This window comes from Macaca mulatta, chromosome 4 (assembly GCF_049350105.2).
Source record: "Macaca mulatta isolate MMU2019108-1 chromosome 4, T2T-MMU8v2.0, whole genome shotgun sequence".
Classification (NCBI taxonomy): Eukaryota; Metazoa; Chordata; class Mammalia; order Primates; family Cercopithecidae; genus Macaca; species Macaca mulatta.
The window spans coordinates 169,913,865-169,931,660 of record NC_133409.1 but is presented as its reverse complement, the minus strand read 5'-3'; the positions used below and the strand labels follow the sequence as shown (position 1 = coordinate 169,931,660).

The following is a 17,796-nucleotide window of genomic DNA, read 5'->3' as shown; positions in this document are numbered from 1 at the left end:
ATTTCACTATGTGTCTCTGTTTTTCTCTGATGCTCTCTCACCCCCATTGATCCCCACATTCCCCACCCTCCACGTCCTCCTCTCCAACCCTCCAGAATCACCTGGCTACTTCTGCCTCTGCCCCTGCCTTCCTTCCCAGTAATCCCAGCGCAGTAAAACCAAAGATTAGACCACTGTGAATTTGGACTTTATGCCTTTAAATGGAAAAAAATGAAGTTTGCATAGAAGTCTCAGAGGTTTAAAGTTTACACTCTCTTGGTAACTGATACGTTGAAGGTGTTCTGTGTTCTTTATGAGATGGTGAGTCAAGTGCGGCCATAAGGTTTATTATAATCACAGGCCCTAGAGACGGGAGAAACAGCTCACCACACAGGGTGCGTGGGGAGCCTCAGGGTGGTCAGGAGGCAGAAAGCAAGGAGAGGGGAAAGCTGAGGCCAGAGCCATTGTTGGGGTTTCTGCAGAAAGGCAAAGCAGGGCAGACTGAACACTTTAGGAATGGCTAGTTTGCATAGTGTCAGCAGGCTCTAAGCTATACTAGTTGCCAGGTACCTGGCCATGGGATGATTAAGGCAGAGGAATAATGTATCCTGGGGTGGACAGGCCTGATAGAGGAAGTCTGGCTCTGGACTGGTTCATTTGCATATCAGAGGGCTGCTCCTGGCTTGGCCCTTGCTAACTCTGAGAATTGGCCAGCCCCGGGAGGGACAGTCTCCCCAGCCAGAAAGGTTTTTAAGATGTCAAAACTCATACGAAAAATAAAAAATGGAAACAACACAGAAAGAATGGGGGAGTTAGCTGCGTTTACTTTTTATACTCACTTTTCTACCCATTTCTCCTTGTTTTTCCAGTCTTGTTTCTATTCTCAAAATGCAGATTTTTTTTCTGTAGTGCATACAAGGACTATCTGTTGATTAAAACACTTTTTAAAGGATGCTTTCTGCTCTGATTTCTATAACCTGGGCAAAGATCGTAGCAAAATACCTGTCTTTTTTTTTTTAGCACTGTTAGGTTGGAGATTTAATTCACTCGGCACTTGTGTTTTTAGTGCCTGCTATGTGCAAGGTGCTCTGCCAGCCCTCATACAATGAACAAAAATGGTTAAGGCCATCAGCGGGAGGAGCTGCAGGCTGTGATAAGCTACAGAAAGTGTTTAATAGGAGGAGATGTAAACATGGCTCTAAAGAAATTCAAGTATAAGAGGTCAAATCCTTTGGGAGGAATCAAGAGAAAGCATTACTGAGGAGGATTTATTTAAGACAAGCCTTAAAGATGAGTAGGATTTTGACAGGTAGGATTGGAGGAGGAGGTTGTTTTTAAACAAGACACAAAGGACACACAGGGACATGGGTACAAGGCTCATTATGTTCAAAAAATAGCAAATAGTCCAGTCAGCAGGGATGTAGGATTCTTGTGGTGTAGTAAGGAAAATTAGGCCTGAAAAGTGGATAGTGGTGAAACTGTGGAGAGCCGTGCATGCCACGAGGAAGGATATAACCATATAACTTTGTAGGAGGAAGTGAGCATCTTTTGTGCACTTTTTAGCAGCAATTGCTTGATTTCAGCCAAGCATGTCTCCTCAATGTTCCTGTGAATAAGATGGACAGTAATGCTGTTGGATAGATTTATAACTGGATGTATAAATTAACTGGGGCATATCCAACATCAACATGAAATTGCAAAGGGCACCAAGCTTCCTTCCTCTTGGATTTTTTCTAAACATCCCAGGGGTCAGTTTCATGAGGGCAGGGATTTAATCTGATGTGTTCCCTGCTGAGTCCTTAGCTAATGCAGGGAGAGAAGCCTTGCTGCTGAAGGAGGAGTTTGATGGTCTTTTGCCTGTATCTTCATAGCAGAATACTTGCATTTTAGGGGAGTTAGCAAAATGTTCTCCGTTCTAAGTTCTGCCGTAAATGAAACCTATTCCCCTGTGTTCTGTAGTGTTTGAAGGAAGAGTGATAACCTAGATGTAAAAGCAACCCCTTCTAAGAGTAGCAGTTAGAACATGACAGTCACCCATATTGGTCAAACTTGTGGTCCAGCCCTAGGTCTCAGGCTGTGCACTAAGAATTTTGAAAGGAAACAGGCATGCTCTTACACACACCAACTAAAGACAGACCAGCCATTAACATTATTGTAAATGCAAAACATACGAGTGTGACCTCCAACAGTGAATAAATACCATCCTGCATCCAAGAGATGCAATGTAAGAGATGAGCTGCAGCCATCCTTGTTTTTCCTTTAAAGTATTTATGGATCTAGCTTGAACTTACACCGTCACCATGAATATTCTACCTCTTAATAGCTCTGTATATATATATATATGGTTTGGGGGAGTGTATGTTGAAATGCAGTCTCACTGTGTTGTCCAGCTTGGAGTACAGTGGCACATCACTGCATCCTCAAATTCCTGGCTCAAGTGACCACCACACCTCAGCCTCCCAAGTAGCTGGGACTATAGGCATGCACCACTACTCCCGGCTAAGTTTTAAAAAATTTTTTAGAGACAAGGTCTCGCCATGTTGCCCAGGCTGATCTCCAACTCCTGGGCCCAAGCAATCTTCCTGCCTCAGCCTCCCAAGTAACTGGGACTACAGGTGAGATCTGCCACACCCAGCTCAGTATTTTCTTTTATATGATCTCATTTTACTTTCAAACTTCATATATGTATCTCCTGTTTTGCCTGTTTTGAGAGCAGATGAATGTGTCGATGCTCACCCTGAGGACGTGGTGACTTTGATTCGATTCCCTGTCCTCTTGGATGAATGAATGTTCCTTTCATCTCCCCATTTCTGCACGTCTCACCCTCCTTTATACCTGTCCTGCAGAAGGCCCAGGTTCAACAGCACAGTGATCAATTGAAGGGCACTCTTCTCTTCCGGTCTCCCTAGGAGCAGCAGCACCAGTTCATGGCTGCAGACATAAACAGTATGATGTGCTTTTATATAGGTGATTTATTATTTCTTACAAAATACTTACGGATCCTCTCAACAGGTGTTTGTTCCATGATTAGAAGGACATCTACCATTTTGACTCTTTGAGAGCAGTTCCCTGGGCTGGGCGCAGTGGCTCACACCTGTAATCCAGCACTTTGGAAGGCCGAGGTGGGCGGATCACGAGGTCCAGAGATCGAGACCTTCCTGGCCAGCGTAGTGAAACCCCGTCTCTACTAAAAATACAAAAATTAGCTGGGCATGGTGGCGCATGCCTGCAGTCCCAGCTACTCAGGAGGCTGAGGCAGGAGAAATGCTTGAACCCAGGAGGTGTAGGTTGCAGTGAGCCAAGATCACACCACTGCACTCCAACCTGGTGACAGAGCGAGACTCCGTCTCAAAAAAAAAAAAAAAAAAAAAAGAAAAGAAGAAAAAAGCAAAGAGAGCAATTCCCTGGCAATTAATAATGTGTAATTTTATTGAAAAAAAAAAAAAAACTAACTGAATTACATGCCCTGCAAGGGTGACGTGCCTAAATGACTGTTAGCTGGAGAGTGACTGTCATCTATAGTCCTTCCCTACTCATGGCCATCTTCCCAGGGTACATTTAATAATGCATTGTATATTTCAAAATTGCTAAGACAGAAGATTTTAAATGTTTTCACTGCCAAAACGTGGTAAGTATGTAAGGTGATGGATTTGTTAATTAGCCTGATTTAATCGTCCCACATTACAAATATGTATCAAAATGTCATCCCATGAATAGCTACAATTATTATTTGTCTAGTAAAAATGTTTTTTAAAAAATTAATGTTTCTTTGTGGAAAGTGGCTCTGAAACTAAGTCAGCTGAGGGTGCCAGGGTTGTGTATGTTCTCATGGCCCTTGAGGTTATGATTCCAGATCTGAGGACGGTCCTCACAAAGACCAGGTGTCTGCTGTGGTTTTCACATGCTGACCTGGCTTGGAAGGGAAAGCCAGGTTTGGGACATTTCACAAAAATAACATTTTTTCATTACTCTTGTTTCCCTCGACATCATCCCTCTCACCACAAGGGGTCAGTCAGCACATTTTGCCTTCGACCAAGGTAAAACGCCAGGCAACGTGATCATCCCTAGGCAGGTCTGGTGTTCTGAAGGAACTGATGGATCCCCTGTTGAGCTCTTTTTTGCAACCAAGGGGAATCTGATTTAGTAGATTAGTGATGCTGGACTCTCATTTCTGTTCCAAATATACTGCCAATAGGCCCTTTATATCTTCAGGTGCAGTACCTATATCTAAGGTTAAGTAATTAAAGGAGATAAGTAATTCCCATCACTGCAATCAGTTGGCAAATGACTGAGACAATCTTGCATCACGTTTATTCATTAGTTACTAAGTGCTGTGCTCATTGACAAGTAACCGTCGATACAGCAGCAGTTACAAATGGGCCTCTACAGCAGGTGCTGATTAAAAAGTTCATTTGTGGCTGGGCGTGGTGGCTCACGCCTGCAATCCCAGCACTTCGGGAGGCTGAAATGAGTGGATCACCTGAGGTCAGGAGTTGGCGACCAGCCTTGTCACCATAGTGAAACCCCATCTCTACTAAAATACAAAAATTTGCTGGGCGTGGTGGCAAGCACCTGTAGTCCCAGCTACTCAGGAGGCTGAAGCATGAAAATTGCTTGAACCCGGAAGGCGGAGGTTGCAGTGAGCCGAGATCGCACTACTGCACTCCAGCCTGGACAACAGAGAGAGACACCGTCTCAATTAAAAAAAAAAAAAAAAGTTCATTTGCGGTGGTGAGAAGAGAGGCTAGAGGTGTATTTATTTAGCCCACACTTATTCCATGTGTAGGCTACAGCCATACGGCACGAGGACCGACTTTAGAAGTCATCTTTGCTTTTTTCTTTCCTTGTCTGAAGTCATAAGCCAGGGCTGTGTCACGTTTGGAAATACAGCCCTCTTGGGATTTATGGTTCTGTGACATTCACGGTTTGGGTTTATTTTCCTTGTTCTCTGCAACTGGTCGTTTTTGCTTCTTCTACTCCATCAACAGAGACAGTTTTATGAATACACTGCATCTCAATCAGTCTGGCTGCCGAAACAAGTCAGCAAGCAGAGAGCTCTGCGTGTGTCCTGGCAGGAGCAGCCACCATCATCATTAGAAAGGCAAGAGGTAGCGCGTGTACTCCAACAATTAATAAATATCATGCATCTGATAGATGCAAAACCATTTATTCAGGGAGGTGCTATCAAGGGAAAAGAGGTATTTTTATCCCAGGATATTTAGCGGTAAAGAGACTAAATCCCAGGAAGGTTAGATGTCTTCCTCAGGTAGTTAAAAGCAAAGCATGCAGGTTTTCAGACTTCTAGGTCACCCACTAGTTTTTATTTCTTTTTTTTTTGGAGACAGAGTCTCACTCTGTGCCCAGGGTGAAGTGCGGTGGTACAATCTCGGCTCACTGCAACCTCCGCTTCCCGGGTTCAAGCAATTCTCCTGCCTCAGCCTCCCAAGTAGCTGGAACTACAGGCATGCGCCACTGCGCCCAGCTAATTTTTGTACTTTTTTTAGAGACAGGGTTTCACCATGTTGGTCAGGCTGGTCTCGAACTCCTGACCTCGTGATCTGCCTGCCTCGGCCTCCCAAAGTACTGGGATTACAGGCTTGACCCACTGCACCCGGCCCCATTCACTAGTTTTCAATACTGATGTAGTGCAGTGTGCATCAGAACAATGCACTGAAATCTAGAAACCTCTGCTGGAGCGTTTCGTGGTGGTGTTTTGTTGGAAGCCTGGAGAACCGCCGTGGTAGTCCTTTGCAAGCCTCTCTGCTCTACTATCGATTCACTTTCCAATCACCTCTGCTTTTTTCCACTGCCTACTTATGATACTACCACCACATGTTAAACACTCTGTTGTTTTTTTGGCTTCTACCTTCCCACCCCAGGCTGGAAAGCATCAGGATAGGTGGATTTTCAGAAGTGTGGTGAAAGCCCTATTAGCAACACTGCAGCTATATAAGGTACTCTGCAATTTACAAAGCATATTCACGTGATCCTGTCTGACCCTCCAAACAAGCTATGGCAGAGGTGGGGAATGTATTAGGATGTTTGTCTCAGAATCAAGACTACATTTGTTGAACTCCTGTGGTGCATCAAGGAGTGTACTGGGGGTATTTTATTCTCAGGCCTTCTGCTAACCTATATGGAGACTTTGTAAAATTAGAAAAAGTGCCCTGTAGCAGATGCCCCTTCCTCTAGAGTGACTCAGCCCCGTGCCAGGGCAGGCCTCAAGCTAGATTTCAACCCTAAGTTCCCCTCAGCACCTTACATGGAGCGTGTAGTTATAAATCTATTTACTTCTCCTTACAGATCTATACTGTAGACAATACTCCCTTTCTACAGATGAGAAAACCTGAGGCTCAGGAAACCTAAATGTGTTAGGAAGAGTAACAAAGTTTCTTGGTCTTGGAGCTGAACTTAAACCCCAGCTCTTCTGAGTTCTAAGCCAGTGGTGGTTTCACCAGGACATTCTGCCCCCGGCCCACAGCAGAAGCCTCTGCACCTCCATCCCAGCCCTCCCAGAGCAGTGCTGGGATGAATCTCCTCCTCCAGAAGGCTCTAGGCATTTGTCATTTTGCCTATGGAGGGAGTAGCCTCTTCAGAAAGGAATGCCTCTTTCAGGGGTGCTTCTCAGACTTGATAGATCAGCGTCCCCTGGGGATCTTGTCAGAGGGTCTGGGCTGGGCCCTGAGCATCTGCATTTCTGATAAGGTCCCAGGCCATGTGGCTCCTGCTAGTCCGTGGACCACACTTTGACTAGCAGACCCTTAATATAGCAGAAACCCGTCACTAATTTCCACCTTTTCCCATTGCCCTGAAGACATGATGAAAAGATAAAGAAGTGTTTATTGGGCATCTACTATGCACTAGACTCAGTTCATTCTAGCAGGTAAAATGGGAGGAAATAGCCACGCTCAGTGAAATTTAATAATTACGACATCACACATACCCCTTGCAAGGAAAAATCAGCAACAAGTTAAGAAAAATGAAAGGGAATGAATTGACTCAAGAGGCAATGCTGTGACACAGGAAAGCATGAGGCCTTGGGGGTCCTGTGGGCAGGCGCCTCAGCCAGCCTCGGGAGGATGGGCTTCCTGAAGGAGACAATTAATAATGAGGATGGTGATAGCATCAAGAATTACGGTTACTCTCTGTGGAATAACTGTCTGGAGTGTCTGGAGTGTCAGACGCTATGCCACACAGTTTATGTACTTTATTTAATTTTACAATTGTCCTGCAGCACAGGAGTGTCCAACCTTTTGGCTTCCCTGGGCCACACTGGATGAAGAAGAATTGTCTTGGGCTACACATAAGATTCAAACATTAACGATACCTGATGAGCAAAAAGAAAGAAAGAAAAAAAGGAAAGAAAAGAAAAAGATTCATGCATAAATCTCATCATGTTTTAAGAAAGTTTACGAATTTGTGTTGGGCCACATTCAAGGCCGTCCTGGGTTGCATGCATGCTGCCAGTTGGACAACCTTGCCATAACACATTATTTCGCAGATTAGAAAACTGAACATCAAAAAGATTAAGCAATTTGCTGAAGCCAACAGAACTGAATCGGTGCATGATTTTATAGTGTATCTTATACTTTTTAGCCCAATAAATTTTGGTAACGATTTTATGCCTCTGTGCCCAATAAGAACTTGCAACACCAAGTGTCATTTCCATCCAGGTAGATCAGAGTGATCTGGGAGTTTGTTTACAAAGCAGATTCCTGGGCACCACTGTGGACCTACTGAATCTGAACTCTGAAGGTGAGGCCCAGGAATCTGCCTCTCCCAGGCTTCCCTAATAAGACTGATGAAATGCTACTTTAAGAAATTGGCTGCTGGGAGCAGTGGCTCATGCCTGTAATCCCAGCACTTTGGGAGGCCAAGGCAGGTAGATCATGAGGTCAAGAGTTCGAGACCAGCCAGGCTAACATGGTGAAGCCCCATGTCTACTAAAAATACAAAAAATTAGCCGGGCATGGTGGTATGTGCCTGTAATCCCAGCTACTCGGGAGGCTGAAGCAGAATTGCTTGAACCCGGGAGGTGGAGGTTGCAGTGAACCAAGATCACACCACTGCACTCCAGCCTAGGTGATAAAGTGAGACTCGATCTGAAAAAAAAAAAAAATTGACATCCTGAAAAGTGGGTGTCATGCAGTAGAATCCTGATTTACCCAATTCCCTTTGTCATCCTCATTATAAAAATGTAATAGCCTCACTAAACAGAAATGGGTACTAGGGATATATTTCTTGGTTTGTTTAGTAAACGTACAGAGTACACACAGGGTAAATAAAACATCAGAAAGAAGGCAGAAGAACCTAAATGCATTGAATCAATATGTAGGAAAAGCTAATCACTTGATGAAGTACTTATTGCTTGACACAAAATTTTGAAGAAAGACTTTTTGCAAACTTGTCTAAAACATCCTTAAAGTTTAGACAAGATATAGATAGAAATAGAATAAAAGATTTTATTTCTACAGATAGAAATAAAATAGAAAAATTCACCCACAAGGGTTTTAGACATCTTATCATTTACAAAAGGCTCAGTGACAACTGATTTTTATAAAACTCGATTGGAAGTGCCATTAGACAAATTGGTTTAAGAAGTATCCTTTAATTGCACATTCTAAATGTGGACAAGATAATCATTAGGTGAATAGATTTTAGGCAAATTGGCTTTTAGTAAATTGGTTTAGGAAAAATTGGTCTTTTACTTTTTACATGTTGGGGGCATAGAAATAGAGTCTGGAAATTATCCCAGTGACCCCCCCAGGATGGACACTGGTCCAGACGCTGGATGGAACTGATGTATCCTGACCTCGAGTGCTGCAGTATCCCTCCCTCAGGCAGCACCATACACCAAGCAGTTTAGCACCCTGAGCCAATGATTCTCAGCTCCTTGTATGGGCTGAGCATTTGGGGAGCATCTTTCTTTTTTTTTTTTTTTTTCTTTTTTTTGAGACAGAGTCTCACTCTGTCGCCCAGGCTGGAGTGCAGTGGCTCAATCTCGGCTCACTGCAACCTCCACCTCCCAAGTTCAAGCGATACTCCTGCCTCAGCCTCCCGAGTAGCTGGGATTACAGTCGTGCGGCACCACGCCCAGCTAATTTTTGTATTTTTAGTAGAGACAGGGTCAAAGTGCTGGGATTACAGGCATGTGCCGCCACTGTGCCTGGTCAGGAAGCATCTTAAATCCAAATGTCTGGTCCAAAGATTCTGGTTCAGTAGGTCCAAAGTAAAGCCCAGGAACATGAAGTTGCATCAGGCAAATATTACAGGTGTTCCAAGGACTCTGCTCTAAGAAATAGCGCCCTTTTCTTCAGAGAAAAGGGCAAAAGTAAGAGGCCAAGAGTTATTTTTGACTGTGGCTTTTTAGAAATGCAATGCTGGGCCAGATGGCCAGGACAGGGTGGCCTTCCACTTTGGGAGGATCAGGTGGGTGGATCACCTGAGGTCAGGAGTTTGAGAGCAGCCTGGCCAACATGGTGAAGCCCCATCTCTACTAAAAATAAAAACAAAATTAAAAAAATAAAAAATCGACCAGGCGTGGTGGTGGGCACCTGAAGTCCCAGCTAATCAGAGGCTGAGGCAGGAGAATCACTTGAACAGCCCGGGAGGGGGAGGTTGCAGTGGACCGAGCTTGCACCATTGCACTCTTGCCTGGGCAACAAGAGCGAAACTCTGTCTCAAAAGAAAAAAAGAAAAGAAAGAAAGAAATTCACTGCTGGACCCAATCTAGAATCCGTAAGAAGAGGAATGAGCGTCCGTGTGATTCTGAGGCACGCCCCCAGCCCTGGGCCTGAGGACCTCAGGGCAGTGAGCACATTCTATCACTGCCCAGTCTCAGAATCCTGCTGCAGCGTGTGTACAAGGAGCCATCCGGGACCTAGTTGGGAAGACAAGGCTGACCCAAATGGAGCCGGCAGTAACTAGCACAAAATAGAGCCAAATTCCCTGGCGTTGCCGACCACCTGGGTTGTAGAAGTTAAGGAGGCGAGGCTGCCAGAGGAAAGTGAGTCTTGGTTTGCTGCTTGAAGGGCAAATGCAGTTTTTATAATCAAGGAACAGGAAGGCATTTCAGGAGGTGAGTACAGCGAAGGCCCTGAAGAGAGAAGGAGCATGGGTGTAGGGAAACCCAGAGGCCAGAGTGGACGAGAGAGATGTAAGTGGGAGACTTTTAGTAGAGCTCAGACAGAGTCGCACTTGGATCTGCAACATGGACTGAGCGTGGAGCCATCATGGACCTCACGCATGCCCAGCAGGTACTGTAGGGAGATAGATATCTGGTACAGAGTGGGGACAGATCAGAGGGTTTTGTCCCCAATGGGGATAAAGAGACCACATTATCCACATGATAAGAGAAGATGAGTGTCCTAGGCTGGTGTAGTGGTCAAGAAGCCGGAGAATACAGAAGTTTGAGTGGGAAAGGAGGATAAAAGCTTAGATGGAAGTTCAGAATGACATAAGATGCAGCTGGTTCCAAATCGTGCCACTAGTTATGTTATGGGGAATGACTTGGTGTTAAGATTTTGTAAAAATATGCAAATAGGCATTGCCGCTCTAACAAAGACATGAGCTGCCCAGCCTCTCCTCAGTTATCCACAATGTTGGGGAAAGATAGGGACTGCATGGCTAATTCACAGAAAGCAGGTAATTCCACCTGATTTTAGCCTTTTCCTCACTTTCGTTAATTTTATGAAATCCACTAAGCCAAAAATGATTTTAAATGATTCACTTTTATTCTCTGCCTTTCTTTAATTCATAGCCATGTGCATCAAAACAACCGGAAAGGAGATGTAGCAGGAAAGTAGGAGGCGGGTTCTCCACGGCCCCAGCATGCCTTTCCTGGAACTATAAGAATAACCATCTCCACTAACTTGGTCCAGTTGGCCTTTTTTCTCTTGCCTGTTTTCATAGAATTGCTGGGGCTCACTTGGCCAATTTTCTAGTGATTAAACCAAGTAGGTTTTGCTATGGAAGTAGTCACAAGAAGTGGTGGAATGTTATAAGAAGCTATTGATTAACAAGATGGGCAGAACTCAGTATAATCAGTGCCCCTTCCTAGGCAGAGAATTCCACTCTGCCCTCCTGGTTCTTTCTCCTGACCAAGCAAATGAGCACCTACCCGCCTTAGAGAACCAGAGTTTTCAAATGAAGGACTATGGGTTAAGGGTCCTGGAGCAAAATCCTTAACACTTCAGGACATATTGCATTTGCTAGGTTTGCACTGAAGCTTCTTTTTTTTTTTTTTTTTTTTTTTGAGGCAGAGTTTCCCTAACCCATGCTGGAGTGCAATGGTGCAATCTTGGCTCACTGCAAAGTCCACCTCTCAGGTTTAAGTGATTCTCCTGACTCAGCCTCCCAAGTAGCTGGGATTACAGGCACCTGCCACCATGCCTGGCTAATTTTGCATTTTTAGTAGAGATGGGGTTTCACCATGTTGGTCAGGCTGGTCTCGAACTCCTGACCTCAAGTAATCCACCCGCCCCGGCCTCCCGAAGTGCTGGGATTACAGGCGTGGACCACTGTGTCCACCTGCACTGAAGCTTCTAAGAGCCGTGTAAGTGGATCCTTCAGTAAGAGGAACTGGACAATGGTGTTGAGTTTTTCTGTGTCTCAGCACTTTGGAACTAGCTAGCACTGCCTGTTAAGTTCCTGAATGTGGTGACTTTGCACCATGTGCATGAGGGGTCACAATGAACAGGATAAGCCCTTGGGAATGAATATGCGGAAGCCTTGTGGTTATGACTGGTTTGCATTCTGGTGTTGGGGAGCAATCTTATCAGGCCCCCTGAAATGATTTTTCACATGAATTTTCTGTGTCTTAGCTGTAGGATCAGTCCATACGCCACAACTGCGTGATCCTAAAATTGTAATCCGTTTCAGGCTCATATGTCCCTCCTAGAGTATCTATTTCTGGGGAAGGTGTGAATTCATCCCACAGCAGAGCATCGTAACTTTGGCTCATTCTGTAAACACGTTTTGCGTCTCTTGTGATGTGAGCTGGGCACTGAAAAAGATGCTGAGGTTTGAGATACAATAATAAATTACACACCGTCACTGTTCTCCAGGAAAGGAGACAGTTGTGTAAACAGGAAGTGCAGCATAGTGTCTTCAGAGACCCTGTTTCGTCATCTGCAAACATGAGATAATAATGGCATCTACCTCAGAATCATTGTAAGGATTCAACTGGTTGGAATACAAAGAGCCCTTAGAACAGTATCTGGCACATAGTAAGCATGATAGAAGTCTTGATTATCATGACTCATCATTCCTGCTATCATCATTAACATAATTAACACAGACATAATGTACATCCACGTTCCCACTCTCTTTCCACAGAGGGGGAAGAGAGATGATCAAGGAAGGCTTTTCAGGGGGGATTATTTGTGAGTTGGATCTTGAAGGGCGACTAGTAATTGACCAAGAAGACAAACAGAGGAGAATATTCCAAACTGAGGGAAAGTGACATGCAAAGGCCTAGGTTTATGGAAATATCAGGCAGTTTAGGAAACTCAGCAGTTCAGGAGTGAGGGTGGATGGTATGGGTAATGGTGAGAAAAGTGGGCTGGAACTAAAAAGGAGGTGGGGAAGCCGTGAGTGCTTCTCTTCAGTTCCTTAGTGACAGGGAGAGGCATCTCTGGAAGGTGAGGATCCTGGAGAAGCTGGGGAAGACTGCAGCAGCTCTTGGGAGAATGGCCAAGGCCACCTGGTCAACTTTGTTGAGGGTGGAGACCCTGAATCCATGGGCCACCAAATAAGTAGAATCCACAGGAGAAGAGTGATCTGGGCCATAGGAGAGATTCTGCTCTGGCTTTTCAGGTGCCATGGGTAAGGTTATTTCCAACTGAGGGAACCAGAGAAGACTTCATAGAGGTATACTGTGGACATGAAGAGATGAACCAAGCAGCAGCCAGCCCATGGAAGGCCTTGAATGATGTATCAGGAAGGTTTAGTCCGTGGATTGGTTTTAAACTGAGGAGCAACGTGATCAGATTTGTGCTCTAGGAATGTCATTTTGGCAGGACTGTGAGTTAGACTGGAGGAAGTCCACGTTTAAGGCAGATAGATCATTACATCCTCTGAGATGGAGAGTCAGAACTGTGTGGTGCTCCCCAGCAGGGAGTGCCAGTGCAGCACTGAGACTCTCCACTCCTCCCTGCTGTGCTTTTCCAGACCATGCTTCTCCCAGGCAAGCCTGCAATCCACAGGGTTCAACCAGGTTCCCCTCCGGTGCTAGATGATTTCCAGAAATGTGGGGTACAGCGGCAGACTACATCTTCCCAAAAATACCCTGGGGTCTAGTCTGACCCTGAGCCCCTCAAACGTGGAGGATCTCTAGGAAGCTCAATGGCATTGTCATGGAACCCAGCAGTTGGTCCTAGAGTCCAGCAGCCTAGAGTCCCCTGCGGGAGCCTCCTTAACTGTTTCAGCAGCCCACACTTGCCTGGGCCCACCTCTCCAGCAGTCACTGTCACTCCTGCCCCAGTCGTGCACCCAAGCCAGGATCTGCAAAAGCTAATCTTCACAAAGCATCCTCTCAAGGCAGGATGGTCGTCCCTAGGTGACAGAAGAGGGAATTAAGGTTGGCAGCAGTAAAGGCACTTGCAGAGTGACATGGTGTTGGTGGACTTGACCCTAGGGCTGGCTTTAAATCCCGTCCCTGTTGGGAAGTTCCAGCTTTGAAAGGATCTGTTCACATCATACTGGCAAAATTGTAGACATATCTTGTAGACTGGCATGTCTCGGTCTGTTTTGTGTTGCTGTAACAATACCTGAGGCTAGGTAATTTATGAAGAAAAGAGATTTCTTTAGTTCACAGTTCTGCAGACTAGGAATTATGAGAAACATTGTGCTTCTGGTGAGGGCCTCTGGCTGCTTCCACCTATGGAGGAAAGCGGAAGGGGAGCTGGTATGTGCAGAGAGCATATGGCAAGAGAGGAAGCAAAGGAGAGAAACTGAGGAACCCAGACTCTTTTTAACAACCCACCCTCCCTTGGGAACTAATCCGTTCCTGGGAGAGCTAGAACTCATTCACACCCACCACTAACCTATTCATGAGGGATCCACACCCGTTTCCCAGGCACCTCCCACTAGGCCCCACCTGTTAAAGGTTCTACCTCCTGACATCCTTACATTGACAATTAAATTTCACCATGAGTTTTTGCAGGGACAAACTGCATCCAAACCATAGTTTGGCATATCCTAGCAAAGGTTTCCTTGATGGTCCATGGGTGTCCATGAGCAGAAGAGCTCGTCACATGCCTCCTTGCTCCTGCCTCACTATCTGGGCTGCTCCCAAGTCTCTGTTTGACATACTGTGCATTAGACACCACTAATGTCTGGGTTCCTGAAGGCCCTAACGGCCAGTGCAAGTGCACTTGGAGTAGGAAACAAGAGTCAACGGATGCTTGCTGAATAGCACTCATCATGCTGGTGTCTCCAGTTGACACATTTTACCTAAGAGGCCCACCTCAGTGGCCACAGTTTCCAGGTGAGCGCATCTGGTGTTCTGGGTTTATTCTGATGCCCCCTAACTCACGTCCCCCTCTCACCCTCTTTCTGCCGTAGATCCTGGCGCCCCTGTGAAATTGCCTTGTCTGCCAGTGAAACTGTCGCCTCCGCTACCTCCAAAGAAAGTCATGATCTGTATGCCCGTGGGGGGGCCAGACCTCTCACTGGTGTCCTACACAGCCCAGAAGAGCGGCCAGCAGGGCGTGGCCCAGCATCACCACACTGTCCTGCCCTCCCAGATCCAGCACCAGCTGCAGTATGGCAGCCATGGCCAGCACCTCCCCTCCACCACCGGCTCCCTCCCCATGCACCCCTCGGGCTGCAGGATGATAGACGAGCTCAACAAAACGCTGGCCATGACCATGCAGAGGCTGGAAAGGTAAAAGTGGGCACCAGGAGGGAAGACGGGAGGAGAGGGATTGGCTGGGGAGGGGGGCTTAGGGATTTGGACCATGACTTAGGAATGTGAACAAGGGGTCATCCCCACTGGGGGGGAAATATTTGAAAGTAAAATGAGACAAAAAACTGAAAGTCAAAGTGTGGAAGAAGAAAAATGTTGCCAATTGTAAAGCTCTAGAATAATCACATTTATCCGAAAGAAAACTAACATTCATATATATGTATATGCTTATATATACACACCGTCCTCAGTGTCATCAGTAGGTTCATGAAAATTGCAACTTCAATAAAATAAAATCTCACAAAACCAATTTAACCATAGACTAATTGATACAAACAAGACTTAAGTTCCTACAGCATATTTCTGGTCACAAAAATATCACCAAACTTATTAATAAAGACCAGAACACTTCTAATATTAAACATTGAAATAAATGTGAGCTGTACGTATGTTTAAGAAAGATTAATAAAAACAAGGTAGGTGATTACCCAATTATTCCTGTTCAGGGTGGTGGCCAGCCAGAGCGTGTCCCAGCAGCCCAGGGCACAAGGCGAGATCTGGCCCTGGTCAGACATCATCCCCTCGCAGGGCGCACTCACACCCATACCCACACCCACACTCACTCAGACGTAGGGCAGTGTAGACACACCGTTTCACCTGACATGTACATCTTAGGGATGTGAGAGGAAACCTGAGTACATGGAGAAAACCCATGCAGTCGTGGGGAGAACGTGCAAACTCCACACAGACGATGGCCCAAGCTGGGAATCAGTTTTTTTTGTTTTTTTTTTTCTCATCAATGTTATGGTAAAATGACATTGAACGAAATTACCTTATTCAAGGACCTGCTGTATATCCATCTTTGCATACATGTGAGTGTATACACATATACACATGTGTACACACACACATGCACGCACAAATTACGTCTCTATAAGCATTAACATTTTGTGAAAATATGTATACATAGTCGTTAATAGCATTTATTCCTGGGGTGGAGAAATGGGGAGAAAATACTTTTATATTTCATATCTTTCTATACTACTTTTTAATTCTGTGAATATGACTTTTATGATACTCAAAAGAATTCAAATGTAAAATAAGAAAAGATGAGGGTTGGCAGGTGTTGGAGGGAAACAGGAGGGCTGGGGAAGGTGGGAAGATACACCCTGTTCTTGCTGATGGAGGAAGCAGAGTCCCAGGCTCTGATTATATGCGCATGTGCCACTAATATTTGGCCATTATCAAGGCAGCTCCCTCTTTCACCAGAATCTGCCTCCAATCGCTCTTCTGGGAGAGTTGCAAAGACGACCCCACAGGCAGGCCTGCAGCCACGACCCTAACTCACCACCACCTAGGGAGATCTTTCAAACTGGTTCTCAATTACTCTTGATCGTGTGTGCACGCATGATCATGTGTGTGTGTTCAAATACCGCCACCTACCTCTCATCCAAGAAGGGACTGGGATTTCCCACTGGGGCTCTGAGGCACAGTGCTTGACTGAGTGCCCTGGTGTGATAAAAAGAGAGTGTGTCTATGAGGTGCAAAGGATGTGTCTGACTGGGAGCTGAATGCTTGTCCTGGAGTGGTGGCTGCTGGCCACTGGGTCCTATGGATGGAAAATGGCAGTCTGGAGGTCCCAGCGAATCACCAGAGAGCCAAAAGTGAGATGCACAGGCGGGAGCTTCAGGTTGTGTTTTCCTGACTCTGGGCAGCTTTCTCTACTCCTGCCTGTCAGCTGAGTGCTCTGCGTTTGGGAAAGGAGCAATTCATCTGGAGGTTGCCGTGTCTAGGAATTCTGACTGGATTACTTGTTGTTAACACCTGCCCTTGCTGCAAAAGGAAAAACACAAAATTTAATTTGGCCCCTTGCTATCATTTGCAACTATTCGTTTTATTAATTAGAACAATAATAATTTAAAATGTGGGTGGTACCTTTTAATCTATTACACATACACATTATTGTCACTGTCATTGTCATCTTATTTAATCCTCACATCACCTACGGAAACTGAGCAGATGGAGAAACTAAGGGAGGTTCACTAAGTTCCCCAAAGCCACCTTCTCAAAGGGTGGCCCACAAATAGCTTATCTCATGTCTGCAACCATGTAAGTGCAGACATTGAGAACAAGCTTTTACATACTCTTATAGCAATATGACAGAATAATTTCATGTCTTTTGAATCTTGTCATTATAAAGGGCTTCATTATTTTTATATTTGTGTTATATTTTACAAAAGCATCAGTTTGTGATGGATTGAAAATTGAAAGAACTAAACAGTAAGAACTGTTTCTTCCCTGTAGACATTTGGAAAACACTACCCTAGGTAGTAAGTTGAGAGGCCAAGCCTCCAGCCTGGGCCTCTCCAAGTCCAGAGCTCTTTGTATTAACACACAGCTGCTTCCTAAGGACAAGTAGCAGCCAATGTCATTGCCGCCGCCCCCAACCCCATGTCTACATGCACCCAGTAAGTTTTCATATCACTCATGAGTTTCAATCATCAGAAAAGATACTTAGATAGTATATTAATAAGATATTGCTAAATATGCTTCCACTTAAAACAAACACCATATTAAAAGGTTTAGTTAAAGATGCTAACTGACAAGTTTTGTAATACCTGTGCGTATTTGTGGGATATTTCAGTTTAATTTAGACCAATGGGTAGATCTAGTGGGATATGGGAATTTTGTGGGGGGCTGGATATGCAGCATGATCTCAGCTGCAGAGCCAAGGCAGTCTCTGTGCTTTGTCCCAACCCAGATTCATTTCCTCCTTCCATCTCCTTCACTTCCCACTAGAGGTCAAAGCATACGGTTGTCCTAACAGATCAACCAGGATGCAGAGATTCATGCATGCATCAGTTTGACAAGATCGCCACCCCAGAGAAAGAGTGGCCCTCCTCCCAAAC

At 45.2% G+C, this 17,796-nt stretch overlaps 1 protein-coding gene across 8 annotated transcripts in view; it reads left to right on the top strand.

The window, feature by feature from the left end:
- Window positions 1–17,796, top strand: part of PHACTR1 (phosphatase and actin regulator 1) — a 585,520-nt gene that overhangs the window by 481,090 nt on the left and 86,634 nt on the right. For all 8 annotated transcript variants that reach the window (XM_015135539.3, XM_028846699.2, XM_077998524.1 and 5 more), the window contains 1 exon segment: window positions 14,545–14,866. In XM_015135539.3, coding sequence (XP_014991025.1) covers window positions 14,545–14,866 — 322 coding nt within the window.